At 45.0% G+C, this 19,177-nt stretch overlaps 1 protein-coding gene across 2 annotated transcripts in view; it reads left to right on the top strand.

Moving 5' to 3' along the window:
- The window catches only part of TTC8 (tetratricopeptide repeat domain 8), a 39,031-nt gene that overhangs the window by 15,946 nt on the left and 3,908 nt on the right, over positions 1-19,177 (top strand). For both annotated transcript variants that reach the window (XM_068115122.2, XM_068115123.2), the window contains 7 exons: positions 395-439; positions 705-790; positions 4,957-5,044; positions 9,443-9,553; positions 9,717-9,856; positions 9,958-10,132; positions 16,783-16,905. In XM_068115122.2, coding sequence (XP_067971223.2) covers positions 395-439; positions 705-790; positions 4,957-5,044; positions 9,443-9,553; positions 9,717-9,856; positions 9,958-10,132; positions 16,783-16,905 — 768 coding nt within the window. The remainder of the gene's footprint in view (positions 1-394; positions 440-704; positions 791-4,956; positions 5,045-9,442; positions 9,554-9,716; positions 9,857-9,957; positions 10,133-16,782; positions 16,906-19,177) is intronic.

Below are 19,177 nucleotides of genomic sequence, written 5' to 3' on the forward strand. Positions count from 1 at the left end.
ACGTACTCACATTCTAATTGTGCATACTTTATAGACGTACTCATATTCTAATTGTACATACTTTATCGATGTACTCACATTCTAATTGTACATACTTTATAGACCTACTCACATTGTAATACTGGCTACCACTAGGTGGCATCTGTGGCCTACATTAGAACATTCTGTGCAGACAAACAGACCCAAACGCAACACCCGCTCCTTTTTCGAGAGTCATGATCACTGATCAGTATCAATTACATCAAGTAACCAATCGGTAAGCTCCGTATATTGGCAGTAAAGATAACCTGCAGAAAGAAATTTGCTCACACAAGAATCATGGACACCTTTGCTCGCATATCAAAATAATTGACAATAACTATTTTACTGATCACTTTTCTGCTTGTGCTTGCAGTCGCTGTTTGAATATGTCTTCCATCACGACAGTGACGTCAGAAATGTGAGTTGAATTGTTTCATACGCATTTGCCAACAGTCGAACACAAGTTGGCATCCACCATCTTGTCTCTTGGATATCAGATGTATTCCTCCTGTTTGTACAATGAATGACGTCCAAGGGCAGGAGCTATACTGACCACACTGAGCACGTAATGCTGTTTGTGTTGTTACTCCACTGGCTATAAAGAAGATGTTTCAAAAGGAAAGTGTTTTTGAACCCATACGTCATTGCAAAGTATGACGTTGCATCGTAATGTGCATTCATAGGCACTAGATCTTGCGTCCTTGGCTACTGAACACGCAGGCTTCAAAGACTGGTGGTGGAAGGTTCAGCTTGGAAAGTGTTACTACAGGTGAATCAGAGGCCTGTCCTACCCATCCCCATGTGTGTTTTTCATGGATAAATAATTAATGATTGGACAGGAGGGTGAAGCAAGGTTTTGCTGTGACCATAATGAGAGAATTAACTTGCAAAAAAAAAAGAAGCAAGTTCCCATGAGCAAGAAAGAATACATTTTGAAAGTGCAACTATCTCTCTTACCTTTAATTTGCAGGAGTAATAAATTATCTCACCTAACCAATTAGATTAGAGAGTTCATAGAACACCTTACCCTGTGCATTCTTTAAAAAAACAAGCGAGAGTGGGGTGGTCTGCGAACGGCAAATTTGATTGGTTGTGATGACGTAAAATACCGTAATATTTTGTCCTAAACAGAAGGTGTTTGAAAGTGCCAAAAAGGCGATTTATGTTCTACAGTGTTGAAATATATAATTAATTTGATATAAAATATAGATTTTATAGGTCGTTGAAAAAACATTTTTGGGAAGTTTACCACCGCTGATGCACCGTCTTTTACACCACCCTATCTAACACGTTAAATTACTTCTTCGTGCTGTTGTTTGTGTGCTCTACGATGTCCTTTAAAACAGTAAGTTTCCTGTTTGGAATGATTTTCAATTTTGTTTAACTGCCAGACAGATAGACAGTAAAAAAATATATATAATCTCACTCCTCTCTGCACCTGCACGATCGGGACGAATTCAGAGCCAAAGTACTGCGAAACGACAGGTTAGTTTTCCGATTCATGTTTTGATTCGTGTTCAAAATATAACATTCAATTGAAATTAAGTTGTTCCTTGGTCATAAACTGACGTTTATAGACAGACAGACAGGTAAGGTGAACCAATATTACCTGACTTAGGAGTCAGGAGCGTTAAACTGGTGCCCGGAACCATCTTACACTCTCCATGCCAGGATTGCTGGTCTTACTTTGTCTCACTCAAACTCGAGCTGCCGGGCTAGCTTCAATCCCTCTTTCTGGCAAACAAACATCATACACTTTTCTTCTCTTTTGTTAAAGGCCTGGCCTCCATGAGGTCTACACAGTCCGTGCCTGGAGCCTCCAACATAAAATAGTAATAATAATAAATTGCTTAACCCCACTTTTTGCTTCACGTGTGCAGTGTAAGTACCACCATTTTAATCATCTATACCAGGGGTGGCTAACCAGTCCAGCATAAAGAGCCAAAGAACCCCTCACACCATTGCAAAGAGCCGCACAACACCTGCATGCTCACACTACAACAGCAACTTATAGGCCTAATGACATAATTAATAATTATATGTATTATGGTTATGTCATAATTATCATAATACAAAGCTTAACAGTTTTCATTGGTCGTTTATTACCTCAGTGGGACACCTGGCAGTCTTTGTTTTCCATAATCATTTTCAGGTCTGGCTTGTACTCAGTTGTGGCCACTCGGAGCAACTCTTTCACATGTGTGTCCGTAAGAACAGAGCGATGTCTTGACTTCACTTGTTTCAGTGTAGAAAAAACTGATTCACAGACGTAAGTTGATCCAAACATTGACATTAGCTTGAGTGCGGCCTGTTTGACACTGGGGTATCTGTCTGTGGGCACAATTTTCCAAAACTCTGTGCCTGTGGTTCCTTCTCTCAAGACACATTTAAGTCTGTCATCCTCAGAAAGTTCAATCATCTCCAACTGGGATGCTGCTTCATCTGCCACTAAAGGGGGCTTGTAAACAATCCGATTCAGCAGTGAAAGGATTGATGAGGAATGTGATCTGTGGCCGTTGTTTCTTCAGGTTGCAGAATCTGTCCTCAAAACTCTGCTGCAGATATTCAACCAGTGTTGCATCGCGTGCAATGCTCCTTTTTGTGACCTCAGCTGCTTCTCCATTTGCCTTCAACAAGGAGGGAAAATGTGTGAGCTCTCCTTTTTGAATATGGGTCTGGAAGAGCTTGAGTTTGTTCACAAATGTGAAAACACTTTGCACTAGGTCAGGTGGCATTTTTAACTTCCCTTGCAGATCTAGATTCAGTTTGTTCAGATGATGCAGCATGTCGACCAGAAACCCCAAATCTGACATCCACTGGGGATCATGTAGCTCAGGATAGTCCTTATGTTTCTCTGCCAGAAACAGCTTCACTGGGTCCAAAAGTTCAAAAAAACGGGAAAGCATGTTACCTCTTGAAAGCCATCTCACAGTGCAGTGGAGAAGCAGATCATTGGGAAGGTCTTCGTCCAGTTCAGCTATGAGGTTTTTGAACTGTCTGTGCTTGAGAGCATGAGTGCGAATAAAATTCACAATTTCTCGCACAGGTTTCATGACATGGTCCAAGTTCAGCTTATTAGACACCAGGTTCTCTTGATGGATGATGCAATGAAATGTCCAAAAATCAGGGAAACGGTCATCAGCTTTACACAGCCCGACAAGGCCATTTGCAGATCCCAACATGGCTGGTGCACCGTCTGTGGCTATTGCTGTTAGTTTTGGTAATTGCAAATTTGCCTTCTCAACAACAGTCGTGAGTGTCTCTTTCAGGTCGATGCCGCGGGTCCTGTCTTTTAACGGCACAATGTCAAGCAGCTCTTCCTTAATTGTGCAGTCTTCTGACACAGACCGTACAAATATTGCCAACTGTGGCTTATCTTGAATGTCGCAAGACTCATCCAAAGCAATGCTGAAATACCGACATTTTTCAAGATCCGTATGCAACTGTGTTTCAATGGAGTTGTTAACATCTGATATTCTCTGTTCAACGGTGTGCCGTGACAGCTGCAGGTCTGACACAGAACGCTTCAAACTGTCATTTTCAGGAGTGAGGATGGCAACAACATCTCTGAGACACGTTTTCACGAATTCCCCTTCAGTGTTTGGCTTTTTAGCTCGAGCAATGTTTCATGCCAACTGATATGATGCTGATGTGACCGTCTCTGAGTGCTTCGTTAATTTCCGAAAAAACTGAGTCTGCTTCTCTGACACGTTTCAATGCATTTACCTTGTGCTTGCGAAGTTCACTGCCTTTGGGAAAATCCTGGGCCACGTTATCATAGAGTGAGGTGAAATGGTGCTCCAGGTTTGAAGCTTTAAAATGCGACAGTGCAGTCTGGCAAATCAAGCACAAGGGTTTCCCATTTCGCTCCGTAAAAAAATACAATTCCTCCCATTCAGGAAAAAATGCCCTGTGCTCCTCTTCATATTTGCGCTTAGCTTTACGTTTTCCTGACTCTGCCATGGCGATTCGGTCACTGCCGCTGGGCTAGTGCTAGCCTAGCTAACAAACTTCCGAGTCTGCGCGCGTTCGTGTGTTTCTCTGCGCGAAAGTGTGTTTCATGTTTGGGCTCATGCATGACTAGTGGGAGATTTATGTCAAACACATTACCACAAAATTACCTTTTATTTAAAAAATATTGGCAAATTTATTGGCAGTATAGTCAAATATTAGATGCATTTTGATTTTATAATAGAAATACATTTTAAAATGTAAAAACATGCACCGATAGAGCGGCTCCTCGCGAGCCGCACAAGAGCTGGCTAAGAGCCGCATGCGGCTCGCGAGCCACGGGTTCGCCACCCCTGATCTATACTATAAGAGAGATGTTTGTCTGTGTTTCTGTGTCGCAATCTTTCTCACGGATGGCCAAAACGGATCTTCATCAAATTTTCAAATGTTCACCAGTGAGTGCAGGGGAGTGTTTTAGGCAAAAATTAAAAAAAAAAATTGAAAAAAGTTTTATGGTTTTTTGGGGGTTTTTAAAAAAAATCGCTCTATAGTCCGTAAGCCTTTGTAGCTATGTGAAAGATAATATTAAATGATCCCCGCCACCAAGTCCTTAGTGGGTGTAGGGAAGTGTTGAAACCCTCACAAAAAAAATTGAAAATAAATAAATAATTGACTTCGTCATCTTCAAGGGGACAGTACCTTCATCTCCCCAGATTTTTTTCTAGGCCTTTCATATCTGGTCACCTTGTTCCAAATCCAAGAAAATTCAGTGGCAAATGATAAGATTGGCGGCCGAGGACGGGACGCCAGATCAGCCGACTCCATCCCACATCCAAATTGTGTATCACTTTCGTAAATAAATAAATCCTGGTCAGATAGTCATTTGCTTGATAGATGTGTCCATGTATTGCTGCGTTAGTACTGCTTGTGTGAACGACAAGCAGAGATTACGGTACTGTACCATGTTTGGATGTATGTGCATAGGCTGGCGCTCTACAGAGAAGCCGAAAAGCAGTTCAAGTCTGCCCTGAAGCAGCAGTACATGGTGGATACATTTCTTTATCTCAGCAAAGTAAGTATTCTTTGGAGATGCGAACAGGAAACATATAAATTGTCTGTTTCATAAGACAAGAGTAGTTCTTCAGCAAAGGAAGGCCGTATACCTTTGGATGGGAGCAGCAAACTTCATCACGTGCTCAATGTCAAAAGGAGTTACCTACTTTCACTGCAAAATGTTTTTACAGTTGCCTACTTTTACTACTTTCACTTTGTATTAAAAAAAAAAACATTTTCATTGAGAAGTTATAAATCAATAAAATATGTATGAACTTCTTAATAACTCCAATACTCCTTAATAACGGCAGGTTCGTTTTTCGACCATGTAAGTGCGGCCGGACTGCCGACACCCCATTATTTGGATAGCTGGCCTGACTCCACCCACAATTGTAACCTAAAAAAAAAAACATACGGCTGCCATTTTGTGAAGCCACATAGGCATGTCCGCATTTTGTTAAGAGCATGATTCAAAACCGTTCAACGGAGGAAATTGAAACTTTACCGCATGTTACATGACCATTTGATATCGCGCATATATAGTGTCATGGCCTGAAGCACACTGAGCCAAGCATGCGATCAAACTGGCTTTATTTATAAGTTATAACAATCGGAAATCTATTCCTATATGTAAAGAAAGAGGAAACAAAGAAGGAAGAAGAGAGGGAAAAACCAGATTAGGCCAGCACGAGGGTGAAGGAGTAGACAGCCAGGAAGCTGGAGGGTGTTGCTCGTGTAAAGGACCAGGCGACCAGAGGGAACCCCTAGGAATCCGGCCAGCCCAATGGAAGACCTACAGTCTGGTAGTCCTGAAGATGTCAGAAGAGGAGAGACCCAGACGATGAGGATGTGAGCTGTACTGTATCCTCCAGTATTAACTCAAGGCAAGGTCAGAGATCTGATTTGGAGGAGCCGCAGCGAGAGTTCGAATAAGCACGGCATTCAAGGCAGGCCCAGTGGTACACCCCAAGGCAGGCCCAGCAGTAGGCTCCAATGCAGGCCCTGCGGTAGGCTCCAATGCAGGCCCGGCGGTAGGACCCAGTGCAGGCCCGGCGGTAGGACCCAATGCAGGCCCGGCAGTAGGACCCAATGCAGGCACGGCGGTAGGCCCCAATGCAGGCCCTGGCGGTCGGCCCAATGCAGGCCCGGCGGTCGCACCCAATGCAGGCCCGGCAGTCGCCCCCAATGCAGGCTCGGTGGTAGGCTCCAATGCAGGCCCGGCGGTAGGACCCAATGCAGGCCCAGCGGTAGGACCCAATGCAGGCCCGGCGGTAGGACCCAATGCAGGCCCGGCGGTAGGCCCCAATGCAGGGCCGGCGGTAGGCCCCAATGCAGGCCCTGGCGGTAGGCCCCAATGCAGGGCCCGGCGGTAGGCTCCAATGCAGGGCCCGGTGGCAGGCCCCAAGGCAGGCCCAGCGGTAGGCCCCAATGCAGGCCCAGCGGTAGGCCCATTGCAGAGATATGGCAGCCAGAGTTCGATCAAAGGCAACCTTCAGGTGGAGAGATTGCAGCTGGATGGATGAACGACTAAAATGGATGAAGGAGATTCCCACTGTCCCCGTCGACTATGCAGCAAAACCACAGCCAAGGGAATGGGCTTGGTGGAATCAGCGGGGAAAGAAGACCCTTTTGAGCTTGACTCTAGCCCGACTCTGTGAAGGGACTTGAGGCATAGAAAAAGTGGGAGGCCCGCGAGGTCCGGCTCCGCGAGGGGTCCGGGGCGGCGGTAGGCCCCAATGCAGGCCCGGTGGTAGGACCCAATGCAGGCCCGACGGTAGGCCCCAATGAAGGCTCGGCGGTAAGACCCAATGCAGGCCCGGCGGTAGGCCCCAATGCAGGCCCTGGCAGTAGGCCCAATGCAGGCCCCAGCGGTCGGCCCCAATGCAGGCCCGGCAGTCGTCCCCAATACAGGCCCGGTGGTAGGTCCCAATGCAGGCCCGGCGGTAGGCCCCAATGCAGGGCTCGGCGGTAGGCTTCAATGCAGGGCCCGGCGGTAGGCCCCAAGGCAGGCCCAGCGGTAGGCCCCAATGCAGGCCCAGCGGTAGGCCCCAATGCAGAGATACGGCAGCAAGAGTTCAATCAAAGGCAACCTTCAGGTGGAGAGGCGGCCGCAGGAGTTTGATTAGGCACAACCTTCAGGTGGAGAGATTGCAGCTGGATAGATGAATGACTAAAACGGATGAAGAAGATTCCCACTCTCCCGTCTACTGTCCAGCCAAACCACAGCCAAGGGAACGGGCTTGGTGGAATCAGCAGGGAAAGAAGACCCTTTTGAGCTTGACTCTAGCCTGACTCTGTGAAGGGACTTGAGGCATAGAATAAGTGGGAGGCCCGCGTAGTCCGGCTCCGCGAGGGGTGCAGGGTGCGCAGCGTCGCCAATGTGCATCCGCCGGTGAAATACAACTACTCTTACCTTTATTTTACTAACCCGGTGAGATGGGAAGTTCTGGCCCCCTGGTAAGGGTGTCCCGCGTTTCCACGCCCTCTCGCGACACCGGGTTTCCTAGGCCCTGCGGCGGTCCCGGAGTGTGAGGGACTCTGTTGCAACATGAGCCGTTGCCTCCCCGTGGAGCGATCCGGCTGCGGTGGCCCGCGCGCAGTCCTCGGTCTGTGACCGATTTTTCATCTGTCTGTTTGTCTGTCTGTTTGTTACTTGCCGGAAAAGATTCCGGCAAGTATGTTGATCGGTTGGTTTGTTTGTCTGTCTGTTTGTCTGTCTGTCCTTGCGCAGCACTACGTCTACACCGTTGCACGTAGGTTTCACCAAACTTTACACACATATTTGTCTTGCCCTGGAATAGACTGTGCCCAATTTTTAACTCTCTCGGCCCAAGGCCTCCATTATGACGTCAAAATTTGATAATTCGATAAGTACAAAACTTCATCCAATCAACATGCAATTTCTTGAGCGACATGACGGCATAAACTGGTGGAGGAAAAAAAAAAGATGACGTCATCGGCCACGTGGTTCGGCCGCCATCTTGGAAAACGGAAAAACTTTGCACCTCTATATCTCCGAAAGCGCTGCATGGAAAAAATTGACGTGGATCATTGTAAAGAACTCTCCATGGGGAATAACACATGTTAATAATGTTATAGGTGCCTCCATTATGACGTCATAATTCGACAAGTACAAAACTTCATCCAATCAAGATGAAATTTCTTGAGCATCATCTCCGGATAAATTGGTGGAGAAAAAAAAAGATGACGTCATCGGTCACGTTGTTCGGCCGCCATATTTATTTCAACACAAAAGCCTTAAAAACCACTGAAAACACGTCCTGGCGAGGTTTTGCAATCTCTGATTGCTCTTTCTAGTTGTTATTGTTTTGTTGTTTTGAAGATGGCCTCTGTTGAAGAACCGGTAATGTGTGTGAAACTTTGTATAACGGAAACTGCATTTCGTTGACAGATTGCTCCACTCACCGCTAATTCTCCCTCAGTAAAGTCTCATCTGTGGACTGTAAATAAATTAAGGTTATTGTAATTATTTTCGGTTTTAGCCCGAGTTTTCAAGGCTGAATAGTGTGAAAATACAGAAAGGTCACCTGTCATTTTGACGAGCTTTTCTGCTAGTATATCATAATAAATGCCAATCACTGACTTTTTTTTATCTCACACCTTGGATGTCCTGTCACCCCTCTTAACACTAGTGGTAGAGATAGGGTGTGGGGAGAGGTAGGGTGTGGGGAGGCATAGGGTGTGGGGAGAGGTAAGGTGTGGGGAGACATAGGGTGTGGGGAGAGGTAGGGTGTGGGGAGACATAGAGTGTGGGGAGAGGTAGGGTGTGGGGAGGCATAGGGTGTGGGGAGAGGTAAGGTGTGGGGAGACATAGGGTGTGGGGAGAGGTAGGGTGTGGGGAGACATAGAGTGTGGGGAGAGGTAGGGTGTGGGGAGACATAGGGTGTGGGGAGGGGTAGGGTGTGGGGAGACATAGGGTGTGGGGAGAGGTAGGGTGTGGGGAGACATAGGGTGTGGGGAGAGGTAGGGTGTGGGGAGACATAGGGTGTGGGGAGGGGTAGGGTGTGGGGAGACATAGGGTGTGGGGAGAGGTAGGGTGTGGGGAGACATAGAGTGTGGGGAGAGGTAGGGTGTGGGGAGACATAGGGTGTGGGGAGGGGTAGGGTGTGGGGAGACATAGGGTGTGGGGAGAGGTAGGGTGTGGGGAGACATAGGGTGTGGGGAGAGGTAGGGTGTGGGGAGACATAGGGTTTTGGGGAGAGGTAGGGTGTGGGGAGACATAGGGTGTGGGGAGACATAGGGTGTGGGGAGACATAGGGTGTGGGGAGACATAGGGTGTGGGGAGACATAGGGTGTGGGGAGAGAGGAAGAAGGGAGGAGGGGAGGGACACAATCATTTTAAATGAGAAAACTCCATGTGGACTATCACTTTGTGATCTCCGATTATCCTCAACAGATATATATGAGGCTTGACCAGCCGCTGGTGGCACTGGAGGTCCACAAAAAGGCATTGGAGCACTTCCCAAAGGAGGTCTCATTTCTCTCGGGTGTTGCTCGCATTCATGAAGTAAGCTTCACTTGCCCTTTGAGTGTATATCTCGGGTCTTAATGAAATTTATGACGCATTCTTTTTTTTAAAATAATACTTGCATGAACTACTATCTTTCACATTTCAAATGCTTATTTTACAAAACCTAACGACCCTCCACCACCATTGAAACTCGTTCCAGGGAATGCGCGATCACGTTGCTGCAGCTGATGTCTATAAAGAGGTTCTCAGGTTGGACAGCACCAATGTTGAGGCAATTGCTTGCATCGGCAGCAACCACTTTTATTCTGACCAACCTGAGGTGGCTCTTCGTTACTACAGGTGCATGTCTTAACTCGTCCAATGTACACAAGCAACCAATCCACTGCAACTCCACCTAGACTTGCAGTCCTTTTGTCCTCGTCCCCTTACTCTGTGTGCAGACGACTGCTGCAGATGGGGGTGTATAATATGGAGGTGTTCAACAACGTCGGTCTGTGCTGCTTCTTTGCGCAGCAGTTTGATATGAGCCTCGGGGCATTTGAACGGGCATCGACCCTGGCACATGGTCCAGAAGAGGCCGCGGAGGTGTGGTACAACTTGGGGCACGTAGCGGTGGTGAGTTTTACGCCATTATAAATATTGAAGGCGGGCATGGAGGGGGGCATGTGCAGATGTGGAACAGGTCTTCCAGATTGTATGGAAGAAGAGGATGTACAGTTGGGAGGAACAATCTACGTACAGGAGGAACAACTTATATGGACACCTTATACCATTGCGCAGGAAAGTGGCTTCACATGGCACACGCAGACAATGACCCTCAATTATCCTGCTTCTATGAACATACAGCATGGCATTTAATGCTTCTACTTCATTTATTACGCTGCGCTCGCGAAGCGAAAATCAGAGTTAGGCATTCGTGTGCGTACGTGCGTGTCTGCATTTTTAAAATTAATTTTCTCGGCAACCGTTCGTCCGATTGACACGAAATTTTTTACCAGAGGGGCGCCTATGCCTGTAGAATTTTCTTATTCATAATCATGACGTCATAGGTCACGTTGTACTGGCGCCATCTTGGAAAAACGTTACACGTATATATCTCCCAAACGCTCAATGGGAAAAAATTGAAACAAGCCTCATTGTCAAGCACTCGCCATGGCGAATAAGATATGTTGATGATGATGTCATCGGTGCCTTCATTATGACGTCATAATTCGAGAAGTACAACGCAGGATATGATCAGTAAAACCAAAAAATTCTCTGCAACTGTTAGTACGATGGACACAAAATTTTGTGACATAGGAGCGCCTCCTCCTGTAGAATTGTTAATTGATAATTATGATGTCATAGGTCACGAAGTACAGGCGCCATCTTGGGGAAAAAAATCGAAAAACGTTTCACCTCGATATCTCCGAAACCAATCCATGGAAATGAATTAAAACACGCTGCGTTGTCAAGTACTCCACACGGGGAATAAGATGTGTTAATGATGATGTCATCAGTACCTTAATTATGACGTCATAATTCAACAAGTAAAACGCTTAGCCTGATCATTTTGAAATTGCTTGAGCGTGATCTATACAACAATTATACTAGGGAATATAAATTTATGATGTCATCGCTCACATGGTCTGGCAGCCATATTGGATCAAAGAAAAAAAGCCTTCAAAAACAGAAGAGTCGGCTTGCACAAAGTTGACTGGGCAGGGTCAGTATTCTATGAATACCATCTAGTTACTTGTAAAATCGAAGATTAAAGAAGATTTTCAATCTACTAGGGCATGCCCGTACTATATCTATATCTAAAATTATATCCCCCCCCTCTATTTACATGAAATGGTTTGGTCCAAAGCGAACGGCTTGCGAGTGGTGACAATCCCCCCCCTCTATTTACATGCAATGGTTTGGTCCAAAGCGAACGGCTTCCGGAGTTTGGTAAAGAAATCGCCATCGCGTGCACAAACGCGCAGGAAAGCGAATGAATCGCAAATTCGTTTTTATTAGTTGTAAAACATAGTTTAACGCCAACATAGTTTGCAAACGTGAAATAAATGAATACGCTCTCAAATGTGCCATCCGAGGCAGAGTGTGCCCGCCACGTTCGGCACACGCGATCGTTCGCTGCTCTCTGATTGGTTGAATCGTTTTTTGGACATAGCTCGGTAAGTAATTGTCCGATTAATATGAAACCTTGAAAAGGCACATCCTCGGGTCCCCAGCAATATACCTGGCAAGTTAAAAGTATATCGGACCCGTGGTTGTCGAGAAACAGCGGTCACAGACAAACGTACAAACGTACAGACAGAGATTACTGGAATTATAGATAGATTGGTTGGTCTTGCGCCGCAGACACCCTCAATTATCCTGCTTCTATGAACATACAGCATGGAATGTAATGCTTCCACATCATTTATTACTCGTAAAATAGAAGATTTTAAAAGTATATTGGTTGGTCTTGTGCCGTTGTGCGTTATTCTATCTGTCTGTCTGTCTGTCGATCGCCTACAGATCACAATTTTAAACCGGTCTTCACGAAACTTCACCAAATGGTAGAGTTGGTCAGAAGAAAAAAGCTTATTGATTTTGAGGTCAAAGATCAAAGGTCATCTTTCAGTCAAATTTCTAAAATTGTCATTTTTCATCCTATTGACTTGAAAATTGAACAGCATTTCTTTATTGCGTCACTGAATTGGGGAAACCAACTATTTTGAGGTCAAAGGTCAACTCCAGGTAAAACTTCGAAAATCATCAATTTTCATCCGATTGACTTGAAAACTTAACAGCATTTGCATAGCGCCTCACTGAATTGGGAAACCAACTATTTTGAGGTCAAAAGGACCAAGGTCAACTCAAGATGAAACTTCTAAAATCATCAATTTCCTTCTGAAAAATCGTCACTTTAAATACTATTAACTTGTAAAGAAAACAGCAATTACATAGTGCATCATTTAATTGGGAAAGCAACTATTTTGAGGTCAAAGGCCAACTCAAGGTCAAACTTCTAAAATCATCAATTTTCATCCAATTAACCTGAAAATTAAAAAGCAATTACATAGTGCATCACTGAATTGGGAAATCAACTGTTTTTTAGGTCAAAAGGTCAAAGGTCAAACTTCTGAAATCATCAATTTTCATCCAATTAAACTGAAAATTAAAAAGCAATTACATAATGCATCACTGAATTGGGAAATCAACTATTTTTGAGGTCAAAAGGTCAAAGGTCAAACTTCTGAAATCATCAATTTTCATCCAATTAAACTGAAAATTAAAAAGCAATTACATAATGCATCACTGAATTGGGAAATCAACTGTTTTTTAGGTCAAAAGGTCAAAGGTCAAACTTCTGAAATCATCAATTTTCATCCAATTAAACTGAAAATTAAAAAGCAATTACATAGTGCATCACTGAATTGGGAAATCAATTATTTTTGAGGTCAAAAGGTCAAAGGTCAAACTTCTAATATTATAAATTTTCATCTGAGTAATGATCAATTTTAATCCGATTGACCCGAGCTTTGATTAACATTGTCAATTATTTTTGGGGAGGGGGGGGGGCTTTTAGTATCCTCTATAAATATCCTCTATAGTCTTTTAGTATAGACTATAGAGGATATTAATGTAGTCTTAGTTTTTAAAATATTTGTTCTGGCATTTAAAAAAATATTGAATAATCTCAAGGACTAGTTTGTGATCAGTGATCACATCACTGTCCTGATTGTTAGGACAAACCCATGACATTCACATTCAAGCTACGGCAGATAAAAAGCAACATTGTTACAAAATAGATTCCGAAAGCGAGAATAAAAAGGGTCGACATTGACAACGGACACTCGCTGTGCTGTGAACTCAAGAAGAAGAAGAAGAAGAAGAAGAAGAAAAGTCTGGTGCTTTTTAATTCCCATCTGTACATTGCACGTGCTCTTTCCCATTGTGGTACTTCAACAGACGCCGGTACTGTACATTACCGGTACTTCAACAGACGCCATCTTCGAAACAACAAAACAATAACAAATAGAAAGAAAAATCAGAGATTGCAGACACTCGCCAGGATGTGTTTTCAGTGGTTTTTAAGGTTTTTGTGTTAAAACAAATATGGCCGCCAAACCACTTGACCGATGACGTCATCATCTTCTTTTTTCTCCACCAATTTATCCCTAGATGATGCTCAAGAAATTTCATCTTCATTGGATGAAACGGTTACCAAGGGAACTCGATAAATTTCCCGGTGAAATGTTCTTGTCATTGTGCCAGCAATCATTGATATACTTTCCCTATGTACAACAATTTTGCCTTCTGGAATTTAAAAGATAATATGCATCTTGTCTCGACTGACACCTGCCATGCATCTCTAACAGAGAATGGATCAGAATGCAACAGAGCAAAAGGAATAGCAGAAAGAGAGAGGGGAAAACCAACAGCAGGGATCAGGGACAAAATAGATGGAGACAGACAATAAAGGATGCGGATAAGAGTGAGGGGTAGGGAAAGATGGAAGTACAGACAAGATGTATACAGAAGCTAACTCTCTTAAAGGAAAAACTGTAAATTCGGGGAGTGGAGGGATGGTTTAACGGGAGTACAAAAGACCATGGTTTTGGATGTGGGATGATCTGAGATGGTGGTGAACAGCTGTCTTGAAGACCTGGAGAGAAGAATGAGAATTAAGAGAATGTGGAAGTTGGTTCAATAGGTGGGAAAAAAGAGCAACAGATGAGGGGAGGTGAGCAGGTGGGAGTAACGAAGCATGGAGATGAAAGACCAGAAAGGAGGTATAAGAAGATCGAGAGACCGCCAACATGTCTGTGATGCGAAAGTTATAGGCCGACCTCGCTTCATAAGCCCATAGACTCAGCCTTCCAATGATCTTGAAGGTTTCCATGGCATCAAGCTGAGCTAGGGGTGAGGCAGGGGCACCAGCCCAGAGAAGAGAGCAGTACTCCATCAAGGTGCGGATGAAGGCCTTGTAGGTGGTGAGTTCAGGTGTGCAAAGGAAGGACTTTGCATGACGGAGGATGCCCAGTCGGTGACTGGCATTGGAGGTCAACTTTGAAATGTGATTTGCCCAAGAAAGATCATGGTTTAGAGTGAGGCCCAAAGTTTGAATGACTGAACTTCTTCAAAAGGATTCTTAAGAAGGTACAGTATATGGGTATGGGAGCATTTGCCAGTCGGTCCTTTTGAAGAGACCGAGTGAGATTTGTCAGGATTGAAAGTTATTCCAAGTGTTTTACCAGCTTGTGATTCTATCAAGGTTTGAAGAGAGGGAAGAGGATGCTGCCTGTCCAACTGAAGGAGGTGGGATGTCACGGGAGAAGCTGGAGTCATCAGCAAATAGATAAAGAGGATTTTACAGAGAGTCGTTGATGAAGATTAGGAATAGGATCGAGCCTAGTCCACTCCATCATTGACATGGGGAAGAGATGAGAGGATCCTATTGAGAGATACATGCTCATTGTGGGAGAGGAGAAAGTCCATAACCAAAGAGTGAAAATGGCCTTGGATGCCATAGCCCATAGGTAAATGTTCCATGAACTGTCGAGTTTATGTCATGCAGTGATGTTGGTTGATTCCCAAACAGATGGGAGATGACCTTGGGCAAATGATAGGGTGAAAATGGCAGAGAGAGGAAGTGCAAGTTTGGCAATGCCGGTTTTGGCAATGGTCCACTTGCAGCATCAGAGTTGAAGGTTGCCAGAAACTTCTCCACTCTCTCAGGTGCTAATGTCCAGGAGCATTTGGATGCGACTGGATGGGGTGAGGGGAGAGAGGAAGAGGTTTGGGACACGAGATTTGGAAGCGAACACAGAATTGAGGCATTCGGCCTTTTCATGAAAGGAATCGGCTTTGGTGCAATTTTAAATAAGAGAAGGGATGATGGGGAGCATACCCTCCACCTCTTCCCAAATTTCACATGATGGAGGTGGTGCATCTATTTAAATACACCTTTGAAAGCTTACTTTCAAAGAAATTTGAATTTCAACACACTTCCTAACTAGCGAGTCGTCCCTTTCATTTTTAGCCGCGTCGCAAGACGCTGGTCATAGAGTGCCCTCTGCTGTTGTTCTTGTTCTTCTTCTTCTTGTTCTTCTTGTTCCTCTTGTTGTTCTTGCAGAGAAGACAAAACCTCAAAGCTCCACCCATTCTGGGAACCATAGCTCCACCCATTGTGGGAGAGGCTTCATATAAACAAATATCCACCATTTTATTAACTCGCATAGCTTTGAGGCCTGTTTTGTAGGCCCGTGGTGTCTTCCTCTCTCACACAGTTTTATTTCAAATCAAATTCGATATATCATTTCATTTTTCACAGTCGCTAACATAGTTTTAGACTCGGTTGAAAAAAAACGGGAATAAAATCCAATGAAAGTTGCCCTTTATAGAACGAAATGAATTCTCAAAGGCCTGTAACTTCAAGTCCATTGAGATTTTTTTTTTTTTAATCGCGGCATGGTCAGTCATACACCGCCCGAAATAACAGATGGGAAAATGCCGAGATATATATATTTTGTTTAAATCGTGGCATGGTCAGTCATACACCGCCCAAAATAACAGACGGGAAAATGCCGAGATATATTAAAAATTCGTCCATTTGATGACAATTGTCACGATGAAATATTTAATTTATATGTCGTCACAATAATGTGGAGAGAGGAGCATAGCTTCGTTCACGTGTCGCCACATACGGGAAATTGCCGAGATATATTTTTTTTAAATCGCGGCATGGTCAGTCATACACCGCCCGAAATAACAGATGGGAAAATGCCGAGATATTTTAAAAATTCGTCCATTTGATGACAATCGTCACGATGAAATATTTAATTTATACGTCGTCACAATAATGTGGAGAGAGGAGCATAGCTTCGTTCACGTGTCGCCACACACGGGAAATTGCCGAGATATATTTTTTTTAAATCGCGGCATGGTCAGTCATACACCGCCTGAAATAACAGACGGGAAAATGCCGAGATATATTAAAAATTCGTCGCCACACACGGGAAATTGCCGAGATATATTTTCACTTTGCACAAAAATAACATCAAGTAATCGAATCAATAGGAATGTCCTGTGCCTATAACATCGACGTTATAGGCACAGCTGCATCTAGGCATTGTGTAACATCGACGCGGCTTTTGTTTTAATTAAAACTTTTTGTACTTGTTCAGAGTAATAATGCTGAGTCTTAAAGATGTTTGTATCCGAGAAAGTGATATCACAAATCTTTATGATATTGGAAAAACTTCTGAATTCCATCTGTTTTTATGTACCAGGGTACAGGAGACATCTCACTGGCCTACCAGTGCTTCAAACTGGCGCTGGCCAACAACAATGACCATGCTGAGGCCTACAATAACCTAGGTGTAGTGGAGCACCACCGAGGTCAAGAGCAGCAGGTGCGGAAGGTTGGAATGCTGCTGCTGTGGATAAGTAACCATCACATTCACATCATATCCATGGTACTTTAGGAGTCGCGGAAGGCGAGAGAACGAGGCCATTCGTAGGGTTCGAAGTTGGTTTATTCAAACAGCAAGATCCAGCACACTAAACCCGAACGGAAGTCAGCACGCTTATATAAAGCCAAAAGCCCTCTTCGGAGGGCGTGGCTCCGGCAACCGCGCGTGCGTCACGTCCGCACAACCACAAGTCCAACAGGCCCGTGCACGTGTATTATGCCCAAATAAGGTAATCACATAAGGTAACCGCCACATGGGGTTACCTGCACATAAGGTAACCACCACATACGTCCCCCCAGAATGCACGCCACGGTCCTATGCGTAGGCCGAGGTGACCGAGGGGCTGGGCAAGTCCTCGGGGGAGGCTGCCGAGGTTCCTCGCGGGCCTCCCGAGGTTGCAGGTCGCGGGTGCAGTGCCGAGAAGGCTCGAGCGGTGCACGCGAAAAGCGGGTGAGCCAACCGAGGGGCTGGTCAAGGCCTCGGGGGAGGCTGCCGAGGTTCCTCGCGGGCCTCCCGAGGATGCAGGGTCGGAGAAGTAGTTGCGGTTGTAGTTGTAGTTGCGCGAGGGTGACGAAGCGGCTGTGCCGCTAACGTCGGCGCGCGCGAAGGTGACGAAACAGCCGTTCCGCCAACGTCAGCGCGCGCGAAGGTGACGAAGCAGCCGTGCCTTCAGAGGGTCTTGGAGCAGGCTCGCCCCTCCGGTCGTAGAGGAGGAGCCGAGCGCGGTGCGCGAACCTCATAGTCATGGCCGTCGTCGTTACCGAAACTCCGGCATTTCGAAACCACGTTCGAAACTGCGCCCGAAGCCGTGCGGGAGAAGCCGGCGTCACCAGCTTAGGTGGCTTCCCTGGCTTGGGCGCGCTTGCCGTGTTCGTTCGCAGCCCCCGAATCCGTTCGGGGGCAGTCGGAGGTCACCAGTTTAGGAGTCGCGGAAGGCGAGAGAACGAGGCCATTCGTCGGGTTCGAAGTTGGTTTATTCAAACAGCAAGATCCAGCACACTAAACCCGAACGGAAGTCAGCATGCTTATATAAAGCCAAAAGCCCTCTTCGGAGGGCGTGGCTCCGGCAACCGCGCGTGCGTCACGTCCGCACAACCACAAGTCCAACAGGCCCGTGCACGTGTATTATGCCCAAATAAGGTAATCACATAAGGTAACCGCCACATGCGGTTACCTGCATATAAGGTAACCGCCACAGTACCATGATGAAAGCACAGTCATTTAGAAATACATCAGGAAGCCAACTCTTTCTTTCTAAGCGACATGTCGTTGCGATGTACATCAAATCTGATCTGAAATTTTGCATAAAGTTACGTTTGCATATGTATTTTATAAAAACGATACTTATTTAACTTTCAAGCTTTGGACACAGTTTTTTTGGAGACTTTTGGTCAGTCACAAGGAGATCCTCAACCCAATGGATGTTTTCTGATTGTTCTATGAAGAACACCCTTATTATATGTTTATTTATGATATGTTTATCCTTATTATATGTCTACCGCTCCCCTTATTATATGTTTTATGTGTCTGTTTCATTTTCTGTATGATTAATGTCAGCTTAATAATAGATATTAAATGTTAGCTCTTTTACGAGCCTCGACTCTGTATACAAAAAAAAGAAGAAAAAAAAGAAGCTTTCACGAGCCTCGATCTTGTATACAAAAAACAAAAAACAAACAAAAAAAACACATTGATCTTTAAATTACTTGTACTCATCAAATAAGGATGTCCTTGACAGGAGCTTATCACTGTATTGCGCAGCCAGTCGTCTGTGAATTTGACAGGCTTCATATATCTCCATTGCTCAGAAATTTCATATAATCTTCTTCTTCTTCTTTTGCATGCAGCACTGGGCTGCGGGTACCATCATTTGCTGGGGGCGTAGCTGTGCTGCTGATGCAGTGGCACTTGTAGCTGAAGGCAGGAATTTGTAATTTGTTTTAGCATCCTGGCGAATAGCTCGCCTCCTCTTCATGAAAGACATTGTGACGTCACACACATTGATGAATAACCTGCTAAAACACCAGGATGACAGTTTATAGTTGGGTCAGGATTCAAGGCCAGGCTAGACAGCTCAGAAGTGAGTGTGCCTACCGCTAGGCCATCCTGACAGCCCGTTTATTAATTTTATGCTTTGTCACCCTCTTTGTTATCTCATTTGCCACCATATTGATTTTCAGCACATGTATGCATTACAGCAAGGAACATGTGA

Source organism: Myxine glutinosa, chromosome 5, assembly GCF_964187855.1.
Source record: "Myxine glutinosa chromosome 5, kmMyxGlut1.1, whole genome shotgun sequence".
Lineage (NCBI taxonomy): Eukaryota > Metazoa > Chordata > Myxini > Myxiniformes > Myxinidae > Myxine > Myxine glutinosa.